Source organism: Carassius gibelio, chromosome B22 (genome assembly GCF_023724105.1).
Source record: "Carassius gibelio isolate Cgi1373 ecotype wild population from Czech Republic chromosome B22, carGib1.2-hapl.c, whole genome shotgun sequence".
Lineage (NCBI taxonomy): Eukaryota > Metazoa > Chordata > Actinopteri > Cypriniformes > Cyprinidae > Carassius > Carassius gibelio.
This window is the reverse complement of record NC_068417.1, coordinates 13,894,010-13,921,781: the sequence shown is the minus strand read 5'-3', so window position 1 is coordinate 13,921,781 and position 27,772 is coordinate 13,894,010. Positions and strand designations below refer to the sequence as shown.

At 36.5% G+C, this 27,772-nt stretch overlaps 1 protein-coding gene across 1 annotated transcript; it reads right to left on the bottom strand.

Moving 5' to 3' along the window:
- Positions 1 to 27,772, bottom strand: LOC127987122 (ribonuclease-like 3). Its single transcript, XM_052589420.1, has 3 exons — positions 27,491 to 27,772; positions 1,294 to 1,410; positions 1 to 1,102 (listed from the first exon to the last, which is right to left on the bottom strand). The coding sequence occupies exons 1-3, from the start codon at positions 27,581 to 27,583 to the stop codon at positions 650 to 652; spliced, it is 663 nt and encodes a 220-aa protein (XP_052445380.1). The 5' UTR covers positions 27,584 to 27,772; the 3' UTR covers positions 1 to 649.

The window sequence follows — 27,772 nt, the reverse complement described above, 5'->3', positions numbered from 1 at the left end:
TTGAGTTTAAGGGTAGTAGAGACCTTTTATTTGAAGATTAGAGACATGTGTTGAACATCTTTATCTTTCTTATCCTCATATATTTTTGCACATCCACTACTCCCTATTATTGTTATTATTATTATTTTTAAATGCCAAAAAATTGTTAACCGAGTGCTTAAAATTGTGTTAGACTAGCTGAATCATGTACATGATTTGCACACAAATGCACAATTACAAACAGAGACTTGCATGAAGAAGTGAAGACCTCAGAAAGGTTATGAAGAATATATAATTAAAGTTAAATACAATTTTAACATTATGCTTAATGAATGTAAAAACAGACTGGTTCGCAATGATATGAGAGACTTTATTCCCCATCCTACAGAGTACTATAATGATAGAGGTCAATTATCTATTACTCCAATATAATAAGCAATGTAATATAGCTTTTTAAGGCACAACACACAATGTTATAAATCTATTGTTCACAGCTGTGCCTCATTGGTTTACTTTAAACTGTATCAAGCAGTGGTTTGCATATTAACAGCACATCTGAAAATATCGTTAAAAGCCACTGCACTTTTTTGACAGAAAAAAAATGGTGAACAAACGATTAGCAAAATATTATTAAGCTTTGTGAGGCTCTATTTCGCCTGTCATCTATGCATTAAATTATGCCTTCCTCGTAATGTACAGGCCATCCTCTATCACACCCCAAAACAATGTAACGAGTGGACTTCTTCCCTCTATATTGGCAATTTGGGTGTCTCTGCCCACTTTTTAATTTACATGTGACCACAGGAAAAGGCTTGTTGCTCTTAAACAGATTTTTGCCCTGTGGAGTTCCTCCTTTGCCACAAACTACTCTAATAATATCCTTCTTTGCTTTTATGAAAGTGTTGACTTCTTTGCAGCCATTTTCAGTTCCAGAGGCAGTGATATCTCTCTTTCTGATTTCTCTGTCACAAGCATGCTCACTCACTCGAAGACCCACATGCTGACTGAGGAATTTTTGATAACGAGGATTTATGTCTGGTGGTGGTTGTTCATCTCCATAAGCAGTGAAAGAAGCAGCCAAGATCAGCAGCAGAATCACAGCAGACGCGTGGATCTCCATCACCTGGTGAAGAACACACACATCAACACACCTTCTACTGATGTTTCACTTACTAAAGCAGTTTGATTTGATTTTAAGATATATTAGTTGCTTTACTTTAACCCAGCTGTGCAACTTTCTGTCAAAGTGTTTTAATCAGTACATATCTTTCCCCAAATGTCTTGTATATATTATACTTGCTGAGTAGTTCTTACCTTGTTGTTCTGAGTAAATGAACAGGTTGTTTTAACAGTAGTCTTTGCAGTAAGTTGTTCAGAGTCTTGATGCTGTGGTGTAGAGCAGTCGCAGCGCAGGATCCCCGGAGAATCAAGCTGATGCAGAGAGAGAAGATGGGTCAGATTTATACTCATACAGCAACATACAGGATGTCCCGAGCGTCCAATCAAAGTTCTCAGAGATCAAACAACACCCTTTATGGATGTTAAGACGTGTAAGATGTGCAAGGGAGCATCTCTCTCTCTCTCTCTCTCTCTCTCTCTCACACACACACTCACACACACACACACACACACACACTCTCTTCTCTCTCTCTCTCTCCCTCTCTCTCTCACACACACACACACTTTTCTCTCTCTCTCTGCGCATGCGTGGATGTGAGCGTGAAAGTCTGTTGAGTGAGTGGAGTGTGACTCAGAGAGTGACTGCGGTTTTCCTTTTCATCTGAAGGTCTGCCTTTTTTGAGTGTTTTTCTCATTTACAGTTTTCTATTTCACCTTTCTCTGTGTACTGTCACACTACTAAAAGTATTAATAGCAGTTTAGAAGGTCGTGTCGTCCATCGTTTTTAGCTAGCGGCTAAGACGATGGCAGAAACGGCTAGCTTTGAGCAACTCACCAGGTAGGAGAAGTGGTGGGCCACGATATTACCTGATCAGCATCTAGGATAAACGGTGATATTGTTTTGTTCTTGGGCAAAGTTGAGAAAGTTAATGACATTGAATTTGGAATTTGAACTCCAGTGCTTTTTAGACACACACACACATATCAAGAACCAGCATATGAATTTCTGCAATGGTGACAATCAACAAAATGCTTCATGTTGCAATACATGAATTACTCCCATAATGCACTGCAATATCAATAATTACTTGTCCCCACTGTTGAGTATCATATGATAAATGATCATGACTAAATGCATAATCCTAAACAGCTTCTTTCCTCTGAATATTGAAGAAATATGGTGGCACAATATAATAAAATATCACTGGTTTTTGAGAATAATAATAATAATAAAAAGCATAAGTTACATGCTAGTTTGTTTCTGCATTGCTGTAAAACAGTAATGCATTTGCTTAAAAACAAACTTGTCAAAACTGCAAAAGGCTCAAGTGTAGCAAATACTGACCACAGCCATGGTGACAAAGTTATTTTTTTATTTTCCTTCCAACTGATTTCATCCAAGGCTGTGGCTAAATTCAGTTGTAGTTCTTGTGTTTCTCTTTTCTTCAGTGATGTTGATTGTTAACAGTAGGTGTTCATTAATAAGGCACGATCATCATTTAATTAGTCACTTAATTATCTCATTAACTTTAACTCTTTGAGGACTTGGGATTTGACTCAAGGCTTGTTTGTGACTTGGAAGGAATGACTTGGTTCCTCCTCTGATGAAATCATTTGCTGAGTTCATGGGTGGAATAAACATATAGCAGGACTTTTACTTTCTGACTCCTGGAGTGTCCACCTCTGATTCATACTGCAGTGCATTATCGGAGTAATTCATGTATTGCAACATGAAGCATTTTGTTGATTGTCACCATTGTAGAGATTCATATGCTGGTTCTTGATATCTCTGTGTGTGTCTTAGAAGCACTGGAGTTCAAACTTCTATATGTGTTACAAATAAAAAATCCATACCATGTAAATATTAGAGGAAAACATTTTTTGTGTGCAAGCCGTAGTTTCACTGGAATTATTCAAAACCTAGTAATATGATAAAAAAAAAATACAAAAATATTTGAGATATAGTTAAACCACCTCATTATGACTATATGTTTTTTCAGATGTCACAGTTCTGTCTTCTCCACAACACCCTATGCAGAGCTACATAGAAAGATCTAGCACAACAAGTTAAGGGTCAAGAGCACAATTAAACCAAACACTGATCTCCATGATGGTGGCATCATTTTAACCAATAAAACATCAACATCTGATCCTCTGTAATTCTCAATAACAGCAGGTGTTCATCATTAATGCACATTCAATAGTCACTTAATTATTTCATTAACTTTAACTCTTTGAGGACTTGGGATTTAACTTGAGAGTCATTTGTGACTTGGAAGGATTGACTTGGTTCCTCCTCTGCTGATTTTCAGGCAAATTACACTCACTCAGTAGATGATCATTTCTATGTTATAGTTAGACATTGTTTTTAAAATGAAAAGGATTTAATAAATTCAGATTTTTATTCAGCGTGTGTGTTAATATACCCTTTTTTCACCCCTTTTGAAGGGTGAGTTTTTGTACTGTTAAATAAATGTACAAAACTGGTCTCTTAAGGTACAAATCACAAGGGTACAAATTTGTACCCTATGCCAAGGGTACAAAAGCTGTACCCTTGAGGGTACAGCCGCAGTGACAAGCTATTGTACCCCTAAAGGTACAATTATGTACTTTATTTTCTGAGAGTGTATAGGGCATTTAAACCGTTTAATCCCAGTAAGAAAGGTTTACATTTATAAAGCTCTAAAACCCTTACTGACTGATGTTTTAGTGTACTTCCTACAAATATGGAAAAAAATATAGGGTCTCAATTAAATATGTGCAGTTTCACTGTGCAAATTGATAAACAGAGGTGTGACATGTATTCTTTTCGGCTCATTAAAAATGAACCTTGCCGCTGAGTTCTGGATTAATTGTAAAGGTTTGATAGAACTGGCTGGAAGACCTGCCAAGAGAGCATTGCAATAGTCCAGCCTGGACAGAACAAGAGCTTGAACAAGAAGTTGTGTAGCATGTTCTGAAAGAAAGGGCCTGATTATACTGATGTTGAATAAAGCAAATCTGCAAGAATGGACAGTTTTAGTAATGTGGTCTGAGAAAGTCAGCTGATCATCAATCATAACTCCAAGGCTTCTAGCTGTTTTTGAAGGAGTTATGGTTGATGTGCCTAACTTGATGGTTCAAATTGTGATGAAACAATGAGTTTGCTGGAATCACAAGCAGTTCTGTCTTGCTAGGTTGCGTTGAAGTTGATGGTCCTTCATCCAGCAAGAAATGTCTGTTAGACAAGCTGAGATGTGAGCAGCTACCGTCGGATCATCAGAGAGGTATGGAATGAGAGGTAGAGTTGAGTGTCATCAACATAGCTGTGGTATGAAAAGCCATGTTTCTGAATGACAGAACCTAATGATGCCATGTAGACAGAGAAGAGAAGTGGTCCAAGAACTGAGCCTTGAGGCCCCCCAGTAGTTAGATGTTGAGACTTGGACACCTCACCTCTCCAAGATACTTTGAAGGACCTATCTGATAGGTAAGACTCAAACCATTGATGTGTGGTTCCTGAGATGCCATTTGCCAGTAGGGTTGATAGGAGGACCTGGAGGTTAACCATGTCAAAAGCAGCGGGCAGATCAAGCAGGATAAGTATTGTATATTGTTCAAATTCCTGCCGCGCCACAGAGCGCCATCTCCATAGTTTTATTTTAAATAACATCATATTTGTTTCAAACTGTTGTTCATACATTATACCAAGATCCACTGCTACAAAACACTACTTACATTAGCTGCACAGCTTCCATAAAATGTAAACATATATACTAACATGTGACATGACATTCAGCCAAGTATGGTGACCCATACTCAGAATTCATGCTCTGCATTTAACCCATCCAAAGTGCACACACACCCGGAGCAGTGGAAAAACAGTTACGCTGTGGCACGCAGGGATCAGTTGGGGGTTCAGTGCCTTGCCCAAGGACACCTAAGTTATGTTTTTCCCAGCCTGAGGTTCGAACCAACAGCCCTAGGGTTAGGAGTCAAACTCTCCAACCCCTAGGCCACGACTATAATTAAATGTACAAACCTGATTCCAAAAGAGTTGGGACACTGCACAAATTGTGAATAAAAACAAAATGCAATGATGTGGAAGTTTCAAATTTCAATATTTTATTCAGAATACAAAATAGATGACATATAAAATGTTTAAACTGAGAAAATGTATAATTTTAAGGGGAAAATAAGTTGATTTTAAACTTCATGGCATCAACACATCTCAAAAAAGTTGGGACAAGGCCATGTTTACCACTGTGTAGGCATCCCCTCTTCTTTTTATAACAGTCTGCAAACGTCTGGGGACTGAGGAGACAAGTTGCTCAAGTTTAGGAAAAGGAATGCTGTCTCATTTTTGTCTAATACAGGCTTCTAGTTGCTCAACTGTCTTAGGTCTTCTTCGCCGTATCTTCCTCTTTATAATGCACCAATGTTTTCTATGGGTGAAAGATCTGGACTGCAGTCTGGCCATTTCAGTACCTGGATCCTTCTTCTAAACAGCCATGATGTTGTAATTGATGCAGTATGTGGTCTGCCATTAGCATGTTGGAAAATGCAAGGTCTTCCCTGAAAGAGACGACGTCTGGATGGGAGCACATGCTGTTCTAGAACTTGGATATACCTTTCAGCATTGATGGTGCCTTTCCAGATGTGTAAGCTGCCCATGCCACACACACTCATGCAACCCCATACAATCAGAGATGCAGGCTTCTGAACTGAGCACTGACAACAACTTGGGTGTACCTTGTCCTCTTTAGTCTGGATGGCATGGCGTCCAAGTTTTCCTAAAATAACTTCAAATTTTGATTCGTCTGACCATAGAACAGTTTTCCACTTTCCCACAGTCCACTTTAAATGATCCTTGGCCCAGAGAATACGCCTGCGCTTCTGGATCATGTTTAGATATGGCTTCTTTATTGACCTAAGTTTTAGTTGGCAACGCCGAATGGCAAACTGTATTGTGTTCACCGACAATGTTTTCTGGAAGTATTCCTGTGACCATGTTGTGATTTCCATTACAGTAGCATTCCTACACAGGCATCCAGTATGGTTTTCCGGCTTTGAACTTCATAGATTGTTCCAGATTCCAGATTTTTGGAATCGGGTTTGTATAATAAACGTAGTCCTTTTAATCTTTTAATTTTCTCTTGAGACATTTTTACATAATATAAAATATTAAAATATGTGCCTGTTGTGATTACATTCAATGTCATCGGGAGCCACCTAGTGGATTTACCAGGTCACAATCATCACAACACACTTCATGTAATTTAAATAGCGGATTAGTGGACTGCAAAAGACGAAAAACTAATCAACGATGAGGGGAAATACCTAGAATTATATGCAACCAACCATAAATTATTCAAAAGACAACATGAGGAAGTCATAAACGTGAAGGAAGATAGCGTTTGTCATGTTTTTTTTTTTTTGTTGTTTTTTTTTTTTCAGGTAAGAATGTCTAACTGTTCTATCTGAGGTAATATGTTCAGTGACAGTCCTTGAAAACATTAAGAAATAAGCATACCCATATATATATATATATATATATATATATATACATACAGATGGAAATATAACTGCACATTTTTTGATTTTGATTATAAAACTTGTTATTGAGCTCCAGCATAGCAGCTTTGTACAATAAGTCAAAAGTCAAAAGACCTGCTGTGGTCTAATATATTTCCATCTGTTCAGAGGTGTGGTTTGATCTGTTGGACAGACAAACACTCTTCACAAACATGAGTCTATTAATGGACATGTGTGGTTAACGTCAGTGCGTGTTTGTCTTGATGTGTCAATAGCGTGAGGTTTAAGGGCGTTTTTTTCCGTTGTAGACATATGATATTCACAGCTTTTTTAAAGCCTTATGCTTTACACAGAATAGGTTTACTGTGAAATGCCCATCAGTGCTGGAAAGATAAATAAAAATAATAATAACATTAAAATCACTGTAAACTATACAAATATATTATACATTAAAAGCTGAGATTTTGTTTCATATCAAAAGTAAACTACTCTCTTGCCTGATGGCACGTTGTCAATGTCCTCTTATCAATGTCCAAAACATGTTGCGTGAGAAGTTGAGAAGTGAGAAAAGCAGTAAAAGCACATACAGTGCAGAAAATGTTTTTTTATTAAATTGCTAGTTAGTAGTTTTTAACCTTGTAAGGAGGTTCTGTGAACGTCTAAATCAGACATACAGAAGACGTCAAAAAATAAGTTTTTGGTGGACGTACTGGTGGAGATCGAGTGCAGTGCAACTGTGACTGAGGGTGAGCTGCAACTGGTTTCTGGAAATTATATGGAGGAAATAATGGACATTTTTCATATGGACCTTATAGACTGGTTTGGGGAGAGAATCCCTGAATCCTGGCTGGTCTTTGGAGCTCCATCTGGCTCCTCCTGCTCCGGGCTCCTCCCTGGCTCCTCCCTCCATCCACTCTACCCTGGTTCAGTGCTCCATGCTCCCTAATTGCTTGCCCCTTGCCTGCCCCATGCCTGCCTCCTGAACTCCCACTCTCCATCCGCTGGACAGTCTATTTCGGTGCGAGGACACACCGTTCTGGGAGGGGGCGAACTGTTACGATCATGGACTTTCTGTTCCTTGTGTGTTTCCCTATTTTGGTCATGTCCAGTTTCTTGTTAGGTTAATTGATTAATGCCCACCTGTTTCCATTCCCCTGATTATTTTGCTTGCGTTTAAATACCGTCTGTTTAGTTCCACCTTGTCCACAAAAAAAAAAAATGTAATGTTGTGCTATTTTTGTCAGATGTGCCCTTACTCTGCTGTGAGCATTAAAATAACTTATTTGTATTATAGAGCAACTGTAACAATAGTCAGGAATTATACTCAATTAGCATTATACTTTTAAAGATATATATATAGCGTTAACGCAAGACTCTTACCGGGCAATTAAAAAAAAATATTGCCCTTAATCTATTCTCAAAGTTGGGTTGGGAGCAGAGGTGGGAAGTCCAGGTGCCAAAGAGTAAAAGTCCTGCCATATTTTTGTTCCACCCATGAACTCACCAGCCGATTTCACCAGAGGAGGAACCAAATCATTCCTTCCAAGTCACAAACAAGTCTTGAGTCAAATCCCAAGTCCTCAAAGAATTAAAGTTAATGAGATAATTAAGTGACTAATTAAATGAAGATGCATTAGTGATGAACACCTGCTGTTTACAATCAACATCACTGAAGAAAAAAGAAACACAAGAACTACAACTGAATTTAGCCACAGCCTTCAACTGAAAAAAAAAGAAAAAAAAAAAAACACTATGCCACCATATTTGTGGTGAGTATTTGCTTCAGTTGATATCTTGAGCCTTTAAGCGGTTTTCACAAATTAGCTTCTATGCAATTGCATTATTGTTTTGCAGCAAACATTTGTGCAATGCTGATACAACTCTTGATCTAGCAGGTGACTTGTGCTTTTGATGATTGTATGATCTTGATTAAATTTCTTGATTATAAGAGAAGAGTTTGTGGCTTAGTTGTTAGAGAGAACTGCTGTGAATTCACTGCTCTGTCTGTGCACTTTGGATGGGTTAAATACAGAATATGATTTCTGAGTACGGGTCTCCACACTTAACTGTATGTCACTTTCACAAAAAAGAGAGAAATCTCATTATGCAAATGCCACCATATAATGTTTTATAACACTTCAATATTAAGAAAAAAAAATGTATTTAGGCATTTAGCCATGAACATTTATCATGTGATCCTCAACAGTGGTGAAAATTATTATTCATACTGCAGTGCATTGTGGGAGTAATTCATGTATTGCAACATGAAGCATTTTGTTGATTGTAACCATTGTAGAGATTCATATGCTGGTTCTTGATATCTGTGTGTGTCTAAAAAGCACTGGAGTTCAAACTTTTATATGTGTTACAAATAAATAAAAAATCCATATTCTGTAAATATTAGAGCAATGCTTTTTTTTGTGTGCATGCTGTAGTTTCACTGGAATTATTCAAAACCTAGACATGTGATAAGAAAGAAAACAAAAATATTTGAGATATAGTTAAACCAGCTCATTGTAACTATATGTTTTTCACATGTCACAGTTCTGTCTTCTCCACAACACCCCATGCAGAGCTACAGAGAAAGATCTAGTACAACAAGTCAAGGGTCAAGAGCACAATTAAACCAAACACTGATCTCCATGATGGTGGCATCTTTTTAACCAATAAAACATCCACATCTGATCCTCTGTAATCATCACTAATGCACATTCAATAGTCACTTAATTATCTCATTAACTTTAACTCTTTGAGGACTTGGGATTTAACTTGAGAGTCGTTTGTGACTTGGAAGGAATGACTTGGTTCCTCTGGTGAAATCAGCTGCTGGACTTTTACTCTTTGGCCCCTGGACTTCCCACCTCTGTACAAAACTGGTCTCTTAAGGTACAAATCACAAGGGTACAGCACCAGTGAAAAGCTATTGTACCCCTAGTCACTTAATTATCTCATTAACTTTAACTCTTTGAGGACTTGGGATTTGACTCAAGACTCGTTTGTGACTTGGAAGTAGGGCTGGGCGATATATCTAACGATATGATCATGCGCATCTAATCAGTAAAGCTGCTTCCGTGATCACCGCTAAAGTCGCCATCACCTGCTTATAATTGGAGTGGCATTTAATAGACAGCAGAGGTGGGACTTTCAAGTCACAAGCAAGTCTTCAAGTCATATCCCAAGTCCTCAAAGGGTTAAAGTTAATGAGATAATTAAGTGACTAATTAAATGATGATTGTGCATTAATGATGAACACCTGCTGTTCTTGAGAATTACAGAGGATCATATGTTGATGTTTTATTGGTTAAAGTGATGCAACCATAATGGAGATCAGCGTGTGCTTTAGTGGGGCTCTTGAACCTTGACTGTCATGTTAGATCTCTTTATGTAGCATTGCATGTGTTGTTGTAAAGCAGCGAGAAGAAATTAATCTGTATGTGATAGTTGGTCAGATTACAATCAAATTAACATTAGCTCTATTTAAGTTTAGCATAATCAACCCAGTAAAACTACACTATGGAAAAAAAATTAAAGTAATTGAATTTTAAATCTACTAAGTGCATACAAAATTTGAAAAACTATACTCTGTAGACACACACAGACATCAAGAACCAGCATATGACTCTCAACAGTGGTGACAATCAACAAAATGTTGCATGCTGGGTAAAACCTTAGTAAAAACTCCCGTCATGCACTGCAGTATGAAAAATTGTCACCACTGTTGAGGATCGTGTGATAAGTGTGTTTGTCTAAAAACCTGAACTGATTGTCTCCTTTTGTGTCTTTCAACATTTAGATTTTTTTTTTTTTTTTTACTTCAGTTCAGTAATAGCTGAGTGTCAGTCTACTATCCAAAGATAAACACAATTTCATGATGTTCAGTCAACATGAGTTATAATCAGAAAACACATAAGACCATCTGTTACTGCAAGGTTCGACTCAGCAATGCATACATGTTTGTTGCGAAAACAATATTGCAATTGTTTTGAATCAAATTGGTTTGAATTAGTAAAAGGATCAAGACTACTTAAAGCAAATCTTGACCACAATTATGGTGACATAGTGTTTGTTTTTTTTTCGTTTACTTTTTTTTCAGTTGAAGGCTGTGGCTAAATTCAGTTGTAGTTCTTGTGTTTCTCTTTACTTCAGTGATGTTGATTGTTGACAGCAGGTGTTCATCACTAATGCACAATCATCATTTAATTAGTCACTTAATTATCTCTTTAGCTTTAACCCTTTGAGGACTTGAATATGACTTGAAGACTTGCTTGTGACTTCCCAGCCGGCACATGACCGACCTTCAACGTTGAAATATGGTTGAAATAAGGTCAGTTGGGGTTTCAACGTTGAAACAACGTTGATTCAACGTTTAAAGCTGAATGGTTGAAAAACATCCAGCACATGACCAACTTTCAATGTTGAAATATCGTTGAAATAAGGTCAGTTGTGGTTTCAACGTTGAAACAACGTTGATTCAACGTTTAAAGATGAACGGTTGAAAAACTTCCAGCACATGACCAACTTTCAATGTTGAAATATGGTTGAAATAAGGTCAGTTGTGGTTTCAACGTTGAAACAACGTTGATTCAACGTTTAAAGATGAACGGTTGAAAAACTTCCAGCACATGACCAACTTTCAACATTGAAATATGGTTGAAATAAGGTCAGTTGTTTTAATGAAACAACGTTAAAAATGTTTAATGCTAAATGGTAGAAAAAGGTTAACAAGCTTTTACATTATTTATATTAAATTATTTAAATTAATTAATTTATTATTTTAATAGCATTTTAAAATATTTTAGTCATGATACCTATTCTAAAATCTAAAGGTATATGTTAAATATTATCATCATTAACAAAAATAAAACTATATACATTTCGCTGCTTTATCAAACTGAAACAACTCCCATTGGTAGTTTTATTTTATTACTTCTATCATGATTGGTTTATCTGGCTGTCATTCAGGAAACTGGACAATGAATCGGTTCGCGCCTTTCTACATTTAAAAATATGACCGTTATTGTCGTCTTTCTGTGAGTGAGGCGGATAACTGTGAGCTGCTGCTCGTTATAACTGACTGCTCGGTCGGTCCCGAATTATTTCATATTTGCCTGTACATTTTTTTTATTTATTTTGAGCGAATTTGAGTCGTGACATGTCAATGGAGAACAAAAACTGTGAACACAAGAAGGGTCAGGTGTTCTGCGAGGTCCTGAAAACATACTGGCAAAATGAGGTAAGAAAATCGCTAACGTTATCTTTATTATCTTTTGAAAATAGTAAAGTATTACCAGAGTTTACAAATGGGTAGCTTAAATGACATGTAACCTGCAGATAAATAAATAGCCGTGTGTCTATTTTTGCATTGCTTTATCACAGCTGATCAAGTTAGATGCTCACCCACTGTGTTGCTGGTAAGTTATGTGGTAATGTCTGTCTTTTAGAGATTTTCCCATATTTTCCTGATATGAATCCCATGCATTAGGTGTGTTATATATGTTTGTATTCTTATAATAGTTTCAAAGTGTTTTCTGAAACATATAAGTGCAAATGTCGGTATTTAAATACAGAGGTGGAGAGTCCAGGGGTCAGAAAGTAAAAGTCCTGCCACATTTTTGCTCCACCCATGAACTCAGCAGCTGATTTCACCAGAGGAGGAAACAAGTCATTCCTTCCAAGTCACAAACTAGTCTCAACTCAAATCCCAAGTCCTCAAAGAGTTAAAGTCAATGAGATAATTAAGAGACTAATTAAATGATGATTGTGCATTGGTGATGAACACCTGCTGTTATTGTGCGTTACAGAGGATCAGATGCTGATGTTTTATTGGTTAAAATTATGCCACCATCATGGAGATCAGTGTTTGCTTCAGTTGGGCTCTTGACCTTTGGTTTCTTATGTTAGATATTTTTCTGTAAAAGTACATGTGCTGTTATAAAACAGTGTGATCAGTGCTGTGCAGAAAACCGTTACTAGCCGGTTTTACATGATGAAGTAATTATTAGGCATCAGCCTGTTTATTTCCAAAACGATTTTATGTATTTATTATTAACAAATGTTCAGTTTTTAAATAACCTACTTTGTGGAACCGTTGGTTTAATCACTATAATGAATACATTTCCTAATGTATGTAATAAATATACATTTTTCGAAATCTTTTCCTAATAAGACGCACAGACATCATGACCCAGCATATGAATCTCAACAATGGTGACAATCAACAAAACGCTTCAAGCTGAAGTGCATGCTGGGTAACACCATAGTAAAAACTCTGATTATGCACTGTAGCATGAATAATTATTGTAACCACTGTTGAGGATCATATGATAAGTGCTCATGTCTAAAATCCCGAGCCTGTACAATTTTTTCCCCCAATATTTAAGCATTACAATAATATTTGTTTAATAGGACTTTTTTTGTAGTTCAGTAATTGCTGAACATAATTTAACAAACCAAAGAGAGACACCTTCATGAAGTTAATTAAAATGTTTTAGATGAAAAAAGGGCAATTAAATTTTCTACTTCAAGCTTTTAATTCAGCAATGTGTTAATGTTTACTACGTAACACAACCGCAAGCGTTTAAAAGCAAATTACTTTGAATTATTAAAAGGGTCAAGAGCCCAACTAAAGCAAACACTGATCTCCATGATGGTGGCATAATTTTAACCAATAAAACATCAGCATCTGATCCTCTGTAACGCACAATAACAGCAGGTGTTCATCACCAATGCACAATCATCATTTAATTAGTCTCTTAATTATCTCATTGACTTTAACTCTTTGAGGACTTGGGATTTGAGTTGAGACTAGTTTGTGACTTGGAAGGAATGACTTGTTTCCTCCTCTGGTGAAATCAGCTGCTGAGTTCATGGGTGGAGCAAAAATGTGGCAGGACTTTTACTTTCTGACCCCTGGACTCTCCACCTCTGTTTAAATAATATAATTTTAATGAATTAATAATAAAAGGATTGTTAAAGCCATGGTTCTCAAAGTGTCAGGCCCCCTCTAGTTGTTATGCAGGTGAAACACTAAATTAAACTAATTAATGTTAATACATTTTAACTTAATCTTTGAGTAAGTTTTTTTTTTTTGCACTTTTAAGTATGTTACAGTTAAAGTACAGTACAGTTTTGTAACTTTTGTTACATAATTACATTTAAAATTACATTTTAATTTAAACTTTTTATTTTTATTTACCTGTGTATGTAAGCACAGTTGTAATGTTAATGTTCAAACATGGTAAAGTGTCTGACAACAATAAATATTCTTATTAGAATAAAACTGCCTCATTTTTTTAACTGTAGACCTGTAGCTGAATAGTTTGGCCTACTACGCTGCTGAAATGTAATGTTGGTCATTATGGTGGAACTTAATATTTAATAACAAATATTTTCTGAAGTGGTACTTGGTATAAAAAGTTTGAGAACCAGTGGTTTAAAGAAATGGTATAATATGAAATCCTGCTTTTTAAGAACTTTTCAGTAAACTCTTTCTTCTTTCCCCTTGTAGAGTCATCGAGGATCCAGCTTGTTCTGGAATCATTGGTAAGAAATTGTTCTTCTGCTACATGGCACTGTCACTTCTGCTAGAGATGCTTTGACCTTTTGTGATAGGTTTTGATTGTACTTAGTTTAATAAAAATTTACTGAATTAGATTTTACTTATTTTACTACACTGTATTGCTAGTGTTCTGATTAAAACAGTGTAACTGGGGGCTCTGAAAACACTGCTTGTGAATAATTTGTTAATATTGTACATTTTCATCTGAATACATTAAATAAGTGTTTAATGAATAGTGTTGTCCACTTTGTTTCCAACATCACTGTTACTGAACTGTAAAGTGAAAATATTGTGTAATTTATTTTGCATTCAGTTTTCAGTTAAATATATTTCACAATATCAAAGTTATTGTGAAACATTGTGAACATACCTAAACTCACTGGTTAAATCTTATGTTCCCTCCAGAAGTTTGTGCTCTGCAAGTGAACGACTCCTTGTGGTGCCATCCCAAAGAAGTTCAAAATCACTCTCACGGATCTTTTCCTGGACTGTGCCCAGCTGGTGGAATGACCTCCCAATCTCAATCCGAACTGCTGAGTCTTTACTCATTTTCAAGAAACATCTTAAGACTCATCTTTTTCACCGGAACTTAACCAACTAATGCTAGCACTTTTCCTTCTTTTCTTGTCTTTCATATTAAAAAAAAATATTAAAAAAACCTGGCTATGCGTTCTGTACTAGACTAACTGAGACTTGTCATGGCACTTGTTTACTGTTGTTGTTCGCTTGTACACTTGACTGCTTCTGTTGTTCTCATTTGTAAGTCGCTTGGGATAAAATCGTCTGTTAAATGATTAAATGTAAATGTTTATACAGGACGGTACAGAAAGTGCACAAGTGGGAGAGAGTGGAGGGGATGGCATCAGAAAGGACCTAGCGCTGGGACACTTTCAAGGATCACCCGAACCACACTGTATACACTAAGGCTGCTGGTTCTAACATTTTAGAGTGCCCTGCGGTAGAAATCTCATTCTGCATTCCACACGGTAAAGAAGACACATTTCCCGTTAGAAATCAACTGGTTGAAGGTTCCCTGCTCGTACTGTTCAACACATTTTCACTGCACAAATGTACACAACTCTTGTAATGAGACACATTACTAAAACATGTTTTTGACAGAAACTGTAGTTTTCCACCCAAATAAAAGATCCACTGGTTTCAGTCATAAAGGTACAAGGGTTTGTCTTGTAAGTGCTGAAAAAAAGATGCATTTATGTGCCAATTTTTTTTTTACAAAAACCTTTAAATATTATTGTATTTGGATTGTTCTACTCCATGTTTTTAGCATTACCTCCATGCATAGGCTACTCTGCATAATAAAGTGTGGGATTATTTTCATCTGTTTTATACCGTATGTTTCCAAAATTAAACTGCTGTTTGACAATTTTGAGCATGTGGTAGTTTATTGAAGTTGTTTGTAAAGCCATTGCTGCCAGTCAGATTTTTAGCCTTGCATGTACCGTGTTGATCTAAATGCCCACTAGGATCTAGGTGTATTTATACACGGTGCAAGGTACGACGGGGAAACAACGTTGATTAACTTTTCAAAATCAACACCTCATTCAGCTTTCATCCCAGGTCTGCAGCACGACCCTAATTCATCCGTAATGCAGGTAAGACAGTGAAACAGCGTCGCGATTTCAAGGGTGAATCCACGTCGTGATTTCAACGTTGATCCAATTTGCAAAATCGAAAGGTAATTCAACGTTGATTCAACGTTGGGATTTCAACGTTGATTCAATTTGCAAAATCGAAAGGTTATTCAACGTTGATTCAACCATGGTACCTGACGTTGTTTCAACGTTGAATCAACGTTGAAATGCCGGCTGGGTTGAAAGTCCCACCTCTGATAGACGGAGCCGTAGATCGCTGACAAGCCACGCCATATCGCGTTCATTATCGAAGGCGATTCATCTGCGATAATGAACGCGATATGGCGTGGCTTGTCAGCGATCTACGGCTCTGTCTATTAAATGCCACTCCAATTATAAGCAGGTGATGGAGATTTTAGCGGTGATCACGGAAGCAGCTTTACTGATTAGATGCGCATGATCATATCGTTAGATATATCGCCCAGCCCTACTTGGAAGGAATGACTTGGTTCCTCCACTGATGAAATCGACTGCTGAGTTCATGGGTGGAACAAAAATATGGCAGGACTTTTACTCTTTGGCACCTGGACTTCCCACCTCTGGTTGGGAGCTGGGTCTAGGCGAGCTATGATGACTTTCACCTTGGTATTTTATATAACCGACTGGCTGAGGCGAGCCTAAAAAGATGCTGAAGACAGTTGACGGGCCACTGCTGCGCATCGTCATGAAAGCTCATATTTTTCATATGTTTTTACACCTTACCGCTTGTTGATTTAAACATTAAAGTAGGGCTGGGCGATATATCGAACGATATGATCATGCGCATCTAATCAGTAAAGCTGCTTCCGTGATCACCGCTAAAATCTCCATCACCTGCTTATAATTGGAGTGGCATTTAATAGACAGAGCCGTAGATCGCTGACAAGCCACGCCATATCGCGTTCATTATCGCAGATGAATCGCCTTCGATATGAACGCGATATGGCATGGCTTGTCAGCGATCTACGGCAGTGGTTCCCAAACCTGTCCTGGAGTACCCCCAACACTGCACGTTTGCTTTGTCTCCCTAAGTAAACACATCTGATTCAACTCATCAGCTCATTAACCCATGTGATAATGAGCGGATGAGTTGAATCAGATGTGTTTAATTAGGGAGATAAAGAAAACGTGCAGTGTTGGGGGTACTCCAGGACAGGTTTGGGAACCACTGATCTACGGCTCCGTCTATCAGAGGTGGGACTTTCAAGTCACAAGCCAGTCTTAAAGTCATATTCAAGTCCTCAAAGGGTTAAAGCTAAAGAGATAATTAAGTGACTAATTAAATGATGATTGTGCATTAGTGATGAACATCTGCTGTTAACAATCAACATCACTGAAGTAAAGAGAAACACAAGAACTACAACTGAATTTAGCCACAGCCTTCAACTGAAAAAAAAGTAAAAGAAAAAAAACACTATGCCACCATAATTGTGGTCAAGGTTTGCTTAAAGTAGTGTCTTGACCCTTTTACTAATTCAAAACAATTTGATTCAAAACAATTTCAATATTGTTTTCGCAACAAACATGTATGCATTGCTGAGTTGAACCTTGCAGTAACAGATGATCTTATGCTTTTTCTCCTTATAACTCATGATGACTGAACATCATGAAATTGTGTTTATCTTTAGATAGTAGACTGACACACAGCTATTACTGAACTGAAGTAAAAAAAAAAATCACAATGCTTCAATGTTGAAAGACACAAAAGGTTTTTAGACAAACACACTTATCACACGATCCTCAACAGTGGTGACAATTTTTCATACTGCAGTGCATGATGGGAGTTTTTACTAAGGTTTTACCCAGCATGCAACATTTTGTTGATTGTCACCACTGTTGAGAGTCATATGCTGGTTCTTGATGTCTGTGTGTGTCTACAGAGTATAGTTTTTCAAATTTTGTATGTACTTAGCAGATTTAAAATTCACTTTAATTTTTTTTTCATAGTGTAGTTTTACTGGGTTGATTATGCTAAACTTAAATAGAGCTAATGTTAACTTGATTGTAATCTGACCACCTATCACATACAGATTAATTTCTTCTCGCTGCTTTACAGCACCTCATGCAATGCTACATAAAGAGATCTAACATGACAGTCAAGGTTCAAGTGCCCCACTAAAGCAAACACTGATCTCCATTATGGTTGCATCACTTTAACCAATAAAACATCAACATCTGATCCTCTGTAATTCTCAAGAACAGCAGGTGTTCATCATTAATGCACAATCATTTAATTAGTCACTTAATTATCTAATTAACTTTAACCCTTTGAGGACTTGGGATATGACTTGAAGACTTGCTTGTGACTTGAAAGTCCCAACTCTGGAAGCTGAATGTCAGTCAACAATCCAAAGAAGACTATCTCCTGATGTCCAAGTCAACATGAGTTATAAGCACAAAAAGCATAAGATCATCTGTCACTACAAGGTTTGATTCAGCAATTCATACATGTTTGTTGCAAAAACAATATTGAAATTGTTTTGAATCAAATTGCTTTGAATTAGTAAAAGGGTCAAGAGACTACCTAAAGCAAACCCTGACCACAATTATGGTGGCATAGTGTTTTTTTTTTTCTTTTACTGTTTTCTTTCAGTTTGAAGGCTGTGGCTAAATTCATTTGTAGTTCTTGTGTTTCGCTTTACTTCAGTGATGTTGATTGTTAACAGCAGAAGTTCATCACTAATACACAATCATCATTTAATTAGTCACTTAATTATCTCATTAACTTTAACCCTTTGAGGACTTGGATATGACTTGAAGACTTGTTTGTGACTTGAAAGTCCCACCTCTGCTGTCTATTAAATGCCACTCCAATTATGTGATGGAGATTTTAGCGGTGATCACGGAAGCAGCTTTACTGATTAGATGCGCATGATCATATCGTTAGATATATCGCCCAGCCCTACATTAAAGCATCCAAATACAAGACGCGGAAAAGCTGAACGGAGTAGCTGGTTACTCGCGCGCTGTGTTCGGTGTGGAGAGAGAGAGAGAGAGAGAGCCGCGTATCACGGACAGCGAGACTGAACCTAGCTCTCATCTGCGAAGAGAAAGTGCAATCTGGAATTAGTTTACAGCTTTTTCAAGCACTTTGTGATGCATTTTGGAAACAGGAGATGAGCCCCTTTTCTAATGCACCACCTAGCTTGATAAACCTCTTCTCAAAGACTTACTGTTTGTCAATTTTATTTGGGTAACAAACATATTCTTAATGCCTTCGGCAGAATTCGAATAAATCATTTTAATCTAGATTAATCTAGATTAATTTCAAGATCACAGTGAGATTAATCTAGATTAAAAAAAAATAATCTATGCCCACCACTAATATATATATTATATTAAATCTTTTTTAACATTTAATAGACCATTTAATAGACATTAACTGTAAAGTCTTAACTATATTTTAGTTTACACTGCCCCATTGATCGCATTTAATTACTTTTTATGATCTGCTAATACTTGTGATGCTTTTGGCAAAAACTGCAGTTTGAATCACAGTCTATGGTTTGAATAAGCGCAGTAACAGCAGCGAACACTCTTTGATTGATCACATATCTTTCCGTATTTGCGAATCAGTTCTATCTCACACAATTATTTTCTAAAGTAGTTTATTTTTGCACTTCAAAGCTTATTTTATGCATTACACGTAGTGCTAAATAAGTGAAAATTGTAAAATACCATAGTGTTTATTTATCTAGTTATTTTTTTGAGGATCTTTTCCATACAACATCAGTATGAAATTTATAGATCAGGATCGATCCATCCATCCGTAGAATGCACCGTCATTTTACACACATCTTTGGATTCACTCAAAATTTCACAACGCACAAATATCCAGAAAGATTACAAACTCCACAATTAAATATGTGACCAATCACGGAAAGTAGGGACACAAGTCGGTTCTGGGGCATTTTGAGTTATTCACAGATTCTGAAAGTGTAGTCTCCAAGCTTTCCAACGATGTGTAACACATGGAAATCTGATAATATTTGGAGAAGTTGTGGCCATTTGAAGGTAGGCACTCAAAAAAGCTCAAAAAGCAGAACATAGCCTTTAAAGATTGTGCAGTTCTCACCTGTTCTCACTGCTGCGAGTGACAATGGCGCTCATTTACATCTCATTTAGATAAGTCATAACCCCTGCATAGCAACAACAGACACAATGGGAAAAATCGGACCACATACTATTAATAATAAAGGAGAATGTGCATTGTAAATGTCAGTAATTTATCTTTTTTGACTTTTATAAAAAATGATTTAGAGGCTGAAATATGTGAGTTTTATCTTTTTACAAAAAAATCTTTAATCTTTAAAATGTGGCCATAATTTTTTATGTTATTATTTTAATGTTTATGTTAACATAAAGTACATATTGATGCTAATTTTATTTGTTATTTGCTGGTTTTCTACATAAAACTTCATGAATTGATTGCATTGTGTAGCATTAGGACTTTTTTAACAGGATTCTGTGATAACCGATGAGCTATGAGCTAGCTAATAACAATAGGTAGATATGGGAAGGTCTAAACATGGACTAAACATGAGATAACGTGTACGTGTTCTTAGAATGAACACAAAACGACAAACTTTGATGTTTATGGAAACTCACCCCATAAGAAACAAAAGTATTCTCGCAGATCTCGATGCCTCCAATGAAATAAGTCGTTCGGGCACACTTTCTCTTTGTCGGGGTCTTCTTTGTGGATGTAACCATCTCCGAAGTTTGCACTGTGCGTCTGTTTGCCTCTAAATGTTACGGATTTTCCACATTTCTCTGTCTTTATCCCCATCAAATGTTACTATCAATATAGCCTCTGATATCTTACGGTCCAACTCGTCTGACGCCAGTCCAATACATTCTTCCTCGTCATCATCTTCGCTCATCATCTTCGCTCAGTTGTAGATTAGGGATATTACAGTCTTATTATGCCGCTTTCATCATCGCTCAGATCGTCTTCAGAATAAGTGAGCACTTGTTTATAAGCATCCGGCTTGTCTTTAAGTACTTCAAAACATTTTTGGTGTAACAGCCATGGTTCAGCTCGTCTGCGTTCATCTTTGCAGCGTCCATCTTCAGCCGGCCAGAGCGCTGCATACTAAGTAGCCACGCTTCCCTCGGAGGGCGGGGGCAATAATAAAAGAAACAAAAGCCGGCTTATCCAGTATGGAAATACAGACAGACAATGAAACGCCCCTACTGCGTGCTAGAATCTCCGACAAACAACCTGATTTCAACCTCAAAATGTACGCTTTTAAATATACCAATACTGCTATTTCAAACAAGGAGAGGCTTCTTTGTGATCTCAACTAACAGATTCTGCAAAAAAACGAAAATCACCAATTAAAAAAAAAAAAAAAAACGCTTCTTTCTCATTTTGCTCGAAAGTTGTGCTGTGTCACTGGTTTCTGTGACGGGTCACATATGTATTAATCTCAATTTATTCAGATAGAAAAAAAAAAAAGACATTGTTCATCTGTTGTTATTGCCGTTGAAATGTGATGCATACGGTGCATCATATATGCATCATATCCAAAGCATATAATGCTTTTTTAAAGATCACTATTTTGTGTATTTGGTGTAACAGAAAATGTTGACATGCTTAAATGTTCAAAAAACACATTACTTTTAAAATACTGTACATTATTGTAGGTCCTCTATGCCCCAGCTCTCTCAAACGCCTAATTTTCTACAAAGTAGAAGAATTTGCTGTGTGAAGAATTTTCGGAGCCATCTATTTAGCCTCACATACTGACTTTATTTGTTGTTCATACGGTTTTAATACCCTGTATTTTCTTTCTCATTTTTAGGAAAAGCACTTAATTACCATTGTTTATTTCTATACCAAATGTCATACACTTGCAATGAAGCTAAAATATAAACAACTACATCATTATGTTGATATCCTATATTTTTACAATAAAACTTACGACAAACATGTCTTCTAATATCCTCAGTTGTTGCGTATACCGAGCTGCAACGAACACATTAGTACATTATTTTCCTTGAAGCCATTGTGCGAGTTCACTTTAATACCGCGTGCTTTATATACATGTTGCTGCTGATTGGACTGCAGTTCTGAAACACCCACCAAACAAGAGAAAACGCATCTCAAACCCCGTTGCACACCGGTGCACGCCATTTCCAGGAAACATGACGTTCAACACGGAAACCATAGCAAAACGTTGCGCACCGTTTTGAACTTGAACATGCCCCTGTTAACAATCAACATCACTGAAGAAAAGAGAAACACAAGAGCTATAACTGACTTTAAGCACAGCCTTGGATGAAATCAGTTGGAAGGAAAATAAAAAATAACTTTGTCACTATAATTGTGGTCAGTGTTTGCTTCATTTGGGCTCTTGAGCCTTTTAATAGTTTTGGTAAGTCTGCTTCTAAGCAAATGCATTACTGTTTCACACCAAGCATTTATGCAATCCAGAAACATACTGGTAGGTAACTTGTAACTTTTTTTATTATTCTTAAAAAAAAAATGTGATTTTGATTTCTACTATATTTTGCCACCATATTACTTCAATATTAAGAGGGGAAAAAAAACTGTTTAGAATTATGCATTTAGTCATGATCATATGATCCTCAACAGTGGTGACAAATAATTATTCATACTGCAGTGCATTATGTGAGATGTTCATGTATTGCAACAAGAAGCATTTTGTTGATTGTCACCATTGCAGAGATTCATATGCTGGTTCTTGATAACTGTGTGTGTCAAATTTTTGTATGTGTTAAACAAATTTAAAATATATTCCCTGTAAATGTTGTAGCACCTTTTTGCATGCTGTAGTTTCACTTGGATAGTTATTCAAAATCTAAACCTATGAAAAAACACGTTATTTTGAACATAATCCCCAGCGCATCATGCCCGTATGTTTATTGTATACCACTGATCTCTAGTCTCTACAACACCACATATAGGGCTACAGAGAGAGACCTAGCACATCAAATCAAGGGTCAAGAGCACAACTAAATCAAACACTGATCTCCATGATGGTGGCATCATTTTAACCAATAAAACATTGGCATCTGATCCTCTGTAATTCTCAATAACAGTAGGTGTTCATCACTAAAGCACAATCATCATTTAATAAGTCACTTAATTATCTCATGAACTTTAACTCTTTGAGGACTTGGGATTTAACTTAAGACTTGTTGGTGACTTGGAAGGAATGACTTGATTACTTCTCTGGTAAAATCAGCTGCTGAGTCCATGGGTGGAATAAACATATGGCAGGACTTTTATTTTCCGACTCCTTGAGTGTCCACTTCTGACTAGTACTCACACTTAGTTAACCACACTACAAACAATACAAAACTATAATGCTATAGTATGCTTTAGTCTAAGATTAGCTCACCACATCTCTAATCTGACAACTCTTCGGGTTTTAGTCATTCCTTCATCACATGTCAGCCCCATGAGCTTATAAAAGGCTTTAACCTATTGTTCATACTTTTGACACGTGATGTCACACCATTGGATAGAAAAATTAACCTACAAGCTTCCTTACAAACAGGTGCATATTTATTATTATTATAATCATTATTATTATAATTATTTAATGTTACAGTTTCTGGTCTCAATTTGTAGGTTTTTACTTCTTACAGTTTATAAATTTGTGAATTTCTGTCATGATCGTTATTTTCCGTACACTGAATTTTGTAACAAAGGTAATAAAGAGATGGTTATCATTATTAAGTCTTTTTGAGACTGCATAGGTGAAAGCTTATGGGTCTGTCACATGATGAACAAATGACTCGATAAAGCCGAAAGACTCATGAGATGAACTAATCAATTCATTTTCCGGATAAGACTGCATTGCCTGAAACAGGTGAACTATCAGTACAGAACCTATAGAATATTGCACATGCGCGGCCGAACGAATCACTCCCTGAGACGACTCGTTCTTGCCCAGTCACATTAAAGATTCATTCATAATGAATGAATCATTCACGAATGACACATCACTAAACTCAACTGAGGTGGTATTAAAAAAGTACCAAGTACCAGATACTGTAGCCAGTGGAAACCCCCCCCCCCCCCAAAAGTGAACCGTACCGTGACGTACTGTGCTGTGGAAAAGTGTCATTCCGATTCCTCAAAATCGACGGTAAAGCTGTAATGAAAAGACACACTGACACATTCTTAATGTTCTTTATAATGTTGGTGCAATTTTTATGCTGTGTTGTTTCCTCGGTACCTGTTTTAATGCATGCGACACAGTTTAAGTATCATTTTAACATGATTTCACATGGTGATATGGTTCACAAACCACACCCATGTTAACTTGGCACTTTCACTTCTATGGAAAATGACAATCACCCTTTCTTTTTTTTTGTGAAAATAAAAACATTTAGGATCAGCTATATGATGGAGAAAAATAAGATGAACGAAGATGGTTAAAACTGTAATCGGATCAAACATCTAAAGTTGCTAATGCCTACGCCACTAAAACAGACAAGAGATGTGTAAATTTGATTGGATGTATGGTACATTAAATATATAACTAAATAAGAATTTATATATTTAAATTGTTTATTTAACATTGTTGACAAGGCGCCATCTAAGTAAACAATAGTGGTACAACTGATCACTTAATTCATGGTTCGGATCAAATACAGATTTTGAGTCACGGATAGGATCATTTTTCGGATCAGCAAAAAAAAAAAAAAAAAAAAAAAACCTTTAGTACTTCTATACCACAGCAAAACCTACTAGCTTAACTAATAAGGTTAGAGATAAAAAAAAAGAACAATTACACAAATTACAAGCATAGATGAAAACAACAAATCACAGTTACAAATATCAGTATTTAGGTTCATAAATTTAACACAATAGTGCTCACTGCACAGATTAGATGGAGGCAAGACATCAAGGGAGAAGCCCATAGAGAGTCCATAAAAGCAACGGGACAAAATTATTCAACAACGTCTGCAAGATTCTGTCGGTGATTCAGATTTCTCTTTGCACAGCGATTAGAAGACTTACAGGTTGCTCACGTGACATCTACGTCATCAAGCTCAGTTTGAGTCTGCGCAGTACGATTGACCCCCAGGAAGTAAGTGCTTCTAATTGACTTCACTTGTCTCCGTTGAATCCAATGGGGTCGCTCTGTCCATTTCTTTTACTGTCTATGGTTTATGTTCACTTAATACATAAATCGATTGTGTTTACTGGAAAACTTGCCAAAGCGGGTATTAAAAAATAAAAAATAAAAAAAATAACTTTTGAAGCTGAGTTATGTATTATTTATTACAATATTCGAGTCAACAATTATGACCACATACATCCACGTCAGTAGCACAATTTGCTTTATTTACAACATTTGGGTCAGAATCACAAAGCTTTAGTCCACGTCAGCGATGTAGTGACTAAATGCACATCAGCAACTTTAGATGGTTGATCCGAGTTAAAATCCAGTTTAAAACTACTTAGTTCATCTTATTTTCCCCCAGCAAATTACTGATCCAAAAGGCATTTATTTTCAATAAAATGAATATAACATTCGCGGGAAAGATATAAAGCACCAGAATAGCTATTTGATACATATTTAGGTTGTGGTAGAGGCAGTGTTGGGTATAGTTACTTTGGAAAGTAGTTAGTTAGGTTACAACGTTACCATCAATTAAAAGTAATCAGTTATGATACAGCGTTACCTATTCATAAAAGTAACGCGTTAGAGTACTCATGCGTTACCAAAAATTAAAAGCCGTTTGCAGCGGCTCACACACGACAGACACAGCCCCTGGCCCCTTTAAATGCACCTAGAAGTCGTGACTCCCGACAATGAATAACATCAGTCATCCGACTAAATTAACACTGCAGAATAACAATAACAGGATAGACAGTCAGCAATCGGGTATTCCACATGGCGTTTTATTTATTTATTATCACAGAACATATTATTAATCAAAATTCGCACCTAACGTTACCCAGCCCGGGTAGCCTAGGCTACTGTATATTATGAACACCACAAGATAACTCCTGATTTTTCTTTAACTTTAAATAATGCAGTTATCAAAGTACAAGTATGCTTACTTGTAAACACAACCTTAAACAGGCTTGCAGATTTAAATCCATTTAGAAATGATGAACAACCAGCCAGCCAATGATCTAACAGAAATTAACAGCTGCTTGTCAAACAAAAATGATAACAAACCAAATTAAATCCTTCACTGCCACACAGGCAAATGACAAATCGCTTAATAGCCGAACTAATTATTATTAAAGTGTCACTCACAGTCACAAGCCTAAATTCGCTTTAACACAGTCATCTTACATTTACTCTTCAAAGTAGTGATTAAAACGTAGCGTTAAATTTGAGGTAGAATTTTTGGCGGTCGACAGAAGCTTTTCACCAAAGCAGAGTGAGCATTTTACCGTTACGTTCTTTTCTTTTTCGTTGACAAATTGAAAATAATGTGCGTACTTCCATAAACCAAGCGCTGTCCTCTCTGCTATCTTGCCGGGAGTTCGAAAAAAAAAAAAAAAACCCCACACACACACAGGGTCAGGCGCAGGGCACAGACGCATCACAGCCATTGACTTTACGATCACAGAGCTTCGGCTCCGCTGATACTGTACATCCGCAGGTGGCACAGTAGACCTAGGACTACTGTCTGACAAAAAGCAGGCTGCAGTCGGGATTTTCCTTTCCTTAAAATAACGGATTACTTTTTAAAAAAAAAATAACGAAGTTACTGATTACTTACGCACGAAACTAACGCGTTAAGTTACAAATTTCAGGAAAAAAGTAATTAGAGTACTCTAACGCGTTACTTTGTAACGCGTTACCCACAACACTGGGTAGAGGACTGTCTCATAAGGCAGCATCCATTTGATAACTTTAATACATATTTTCATTTTGACTATTGCATTTATATATATATATATATATATATATATATATATATATATATATATATATATATATATATATATATATATATATATATATATGTATATATATATATATATATATATATATATATATATTGTAGCCTTTGTATCTATTTTCACTATGCAAAAAAGTAGCATCTATCTGCAACATACTGCTTTCCATAAATAGCATAAATAAAATCAGCATTTAGTGTAAATATAGATTGCTAATTAAATAACTCTGTTTTCACTAAATGTATAGAGAAGTGAATTACAATTGAAACACACATTTTATTTGAGTGATTGTCATTTTCCATAGAGTGGAATGTGCACCAAGATTGCGTGGGCGTGGTTTATAAACATTTTACCACATGAAATATTGTTAAAATTACACTTAAACTGTTGCATGCATTAAAACCGATTATTAAACGAGTACGGAGGAAACAACACAGCGTAATAATGGCATCGACATTTATTAAGAACATTAAGAATGTATAAATGTCTTTATATTACAGCTTTACAGTAGCTTTTGGCGAATCTGCTGGAATGGGAAGTAAAATAGCTCAATAAACTCACATGCACGCGCACTATCCCAGTTAATCCATAATAGTGCGAGTTCTCCGGAGTCAATAAAAAATATTCACTTTTAATCAAGTAATGTGGATCGAAATTGCACCACATGGTAATACAACTTTTTATTAAGGCGTACACTATTGCCCTCTGTTGATAATCGTTCACCGTTTGATAGAAACCATTTAAAACACCAATAAACACAAGAATGAGCATGAATTTACCTACTGTAGCAGCTGAAAGTATTCCTCTTGAGAACTGAAAGAAAAAAGCCGCCTGCAGCCGGAAGTGTTCTGTAGAGTCGGAACGGATCTGGCCCATTATCTTCTTGTGCTTGCTATCTGGGTTTTGTTTCTTAGCCTATATAATCCCACATCAAGTTCATGTGTGTTTCCACCTAATGCACCTGTATTGTACACACATACTCTCCTGCATTTCCATCTCATATTCTGTCAGTTCATACATAGCTTAGATTACTACTTGTTTTATCTACAACACTACTGCCTTCCT

Coding starts and splice junctions, on each gene's coding strand:
- LOC127987122 (XM_052589420.1), bottom strand. CDS start 27,583: ATGGGCCAGATCCGTTCCGACTCTACAGAACACTTCCGGCTGCAGGCG. Junction 1,411..27,490: donor GAATACTTTCAGCTGCTACA/GTAGGTAAATTC, acceptor TCTCTGCATCAG/CTTGATTCTCCGGGGATCCT. Junction 1,103..1,293: donor CATTTACTCAGAACAACAAG/GTAAGAACTACT, acceptor GTTCTTCACCAG/GTGATGGAGATCCACGCGTC.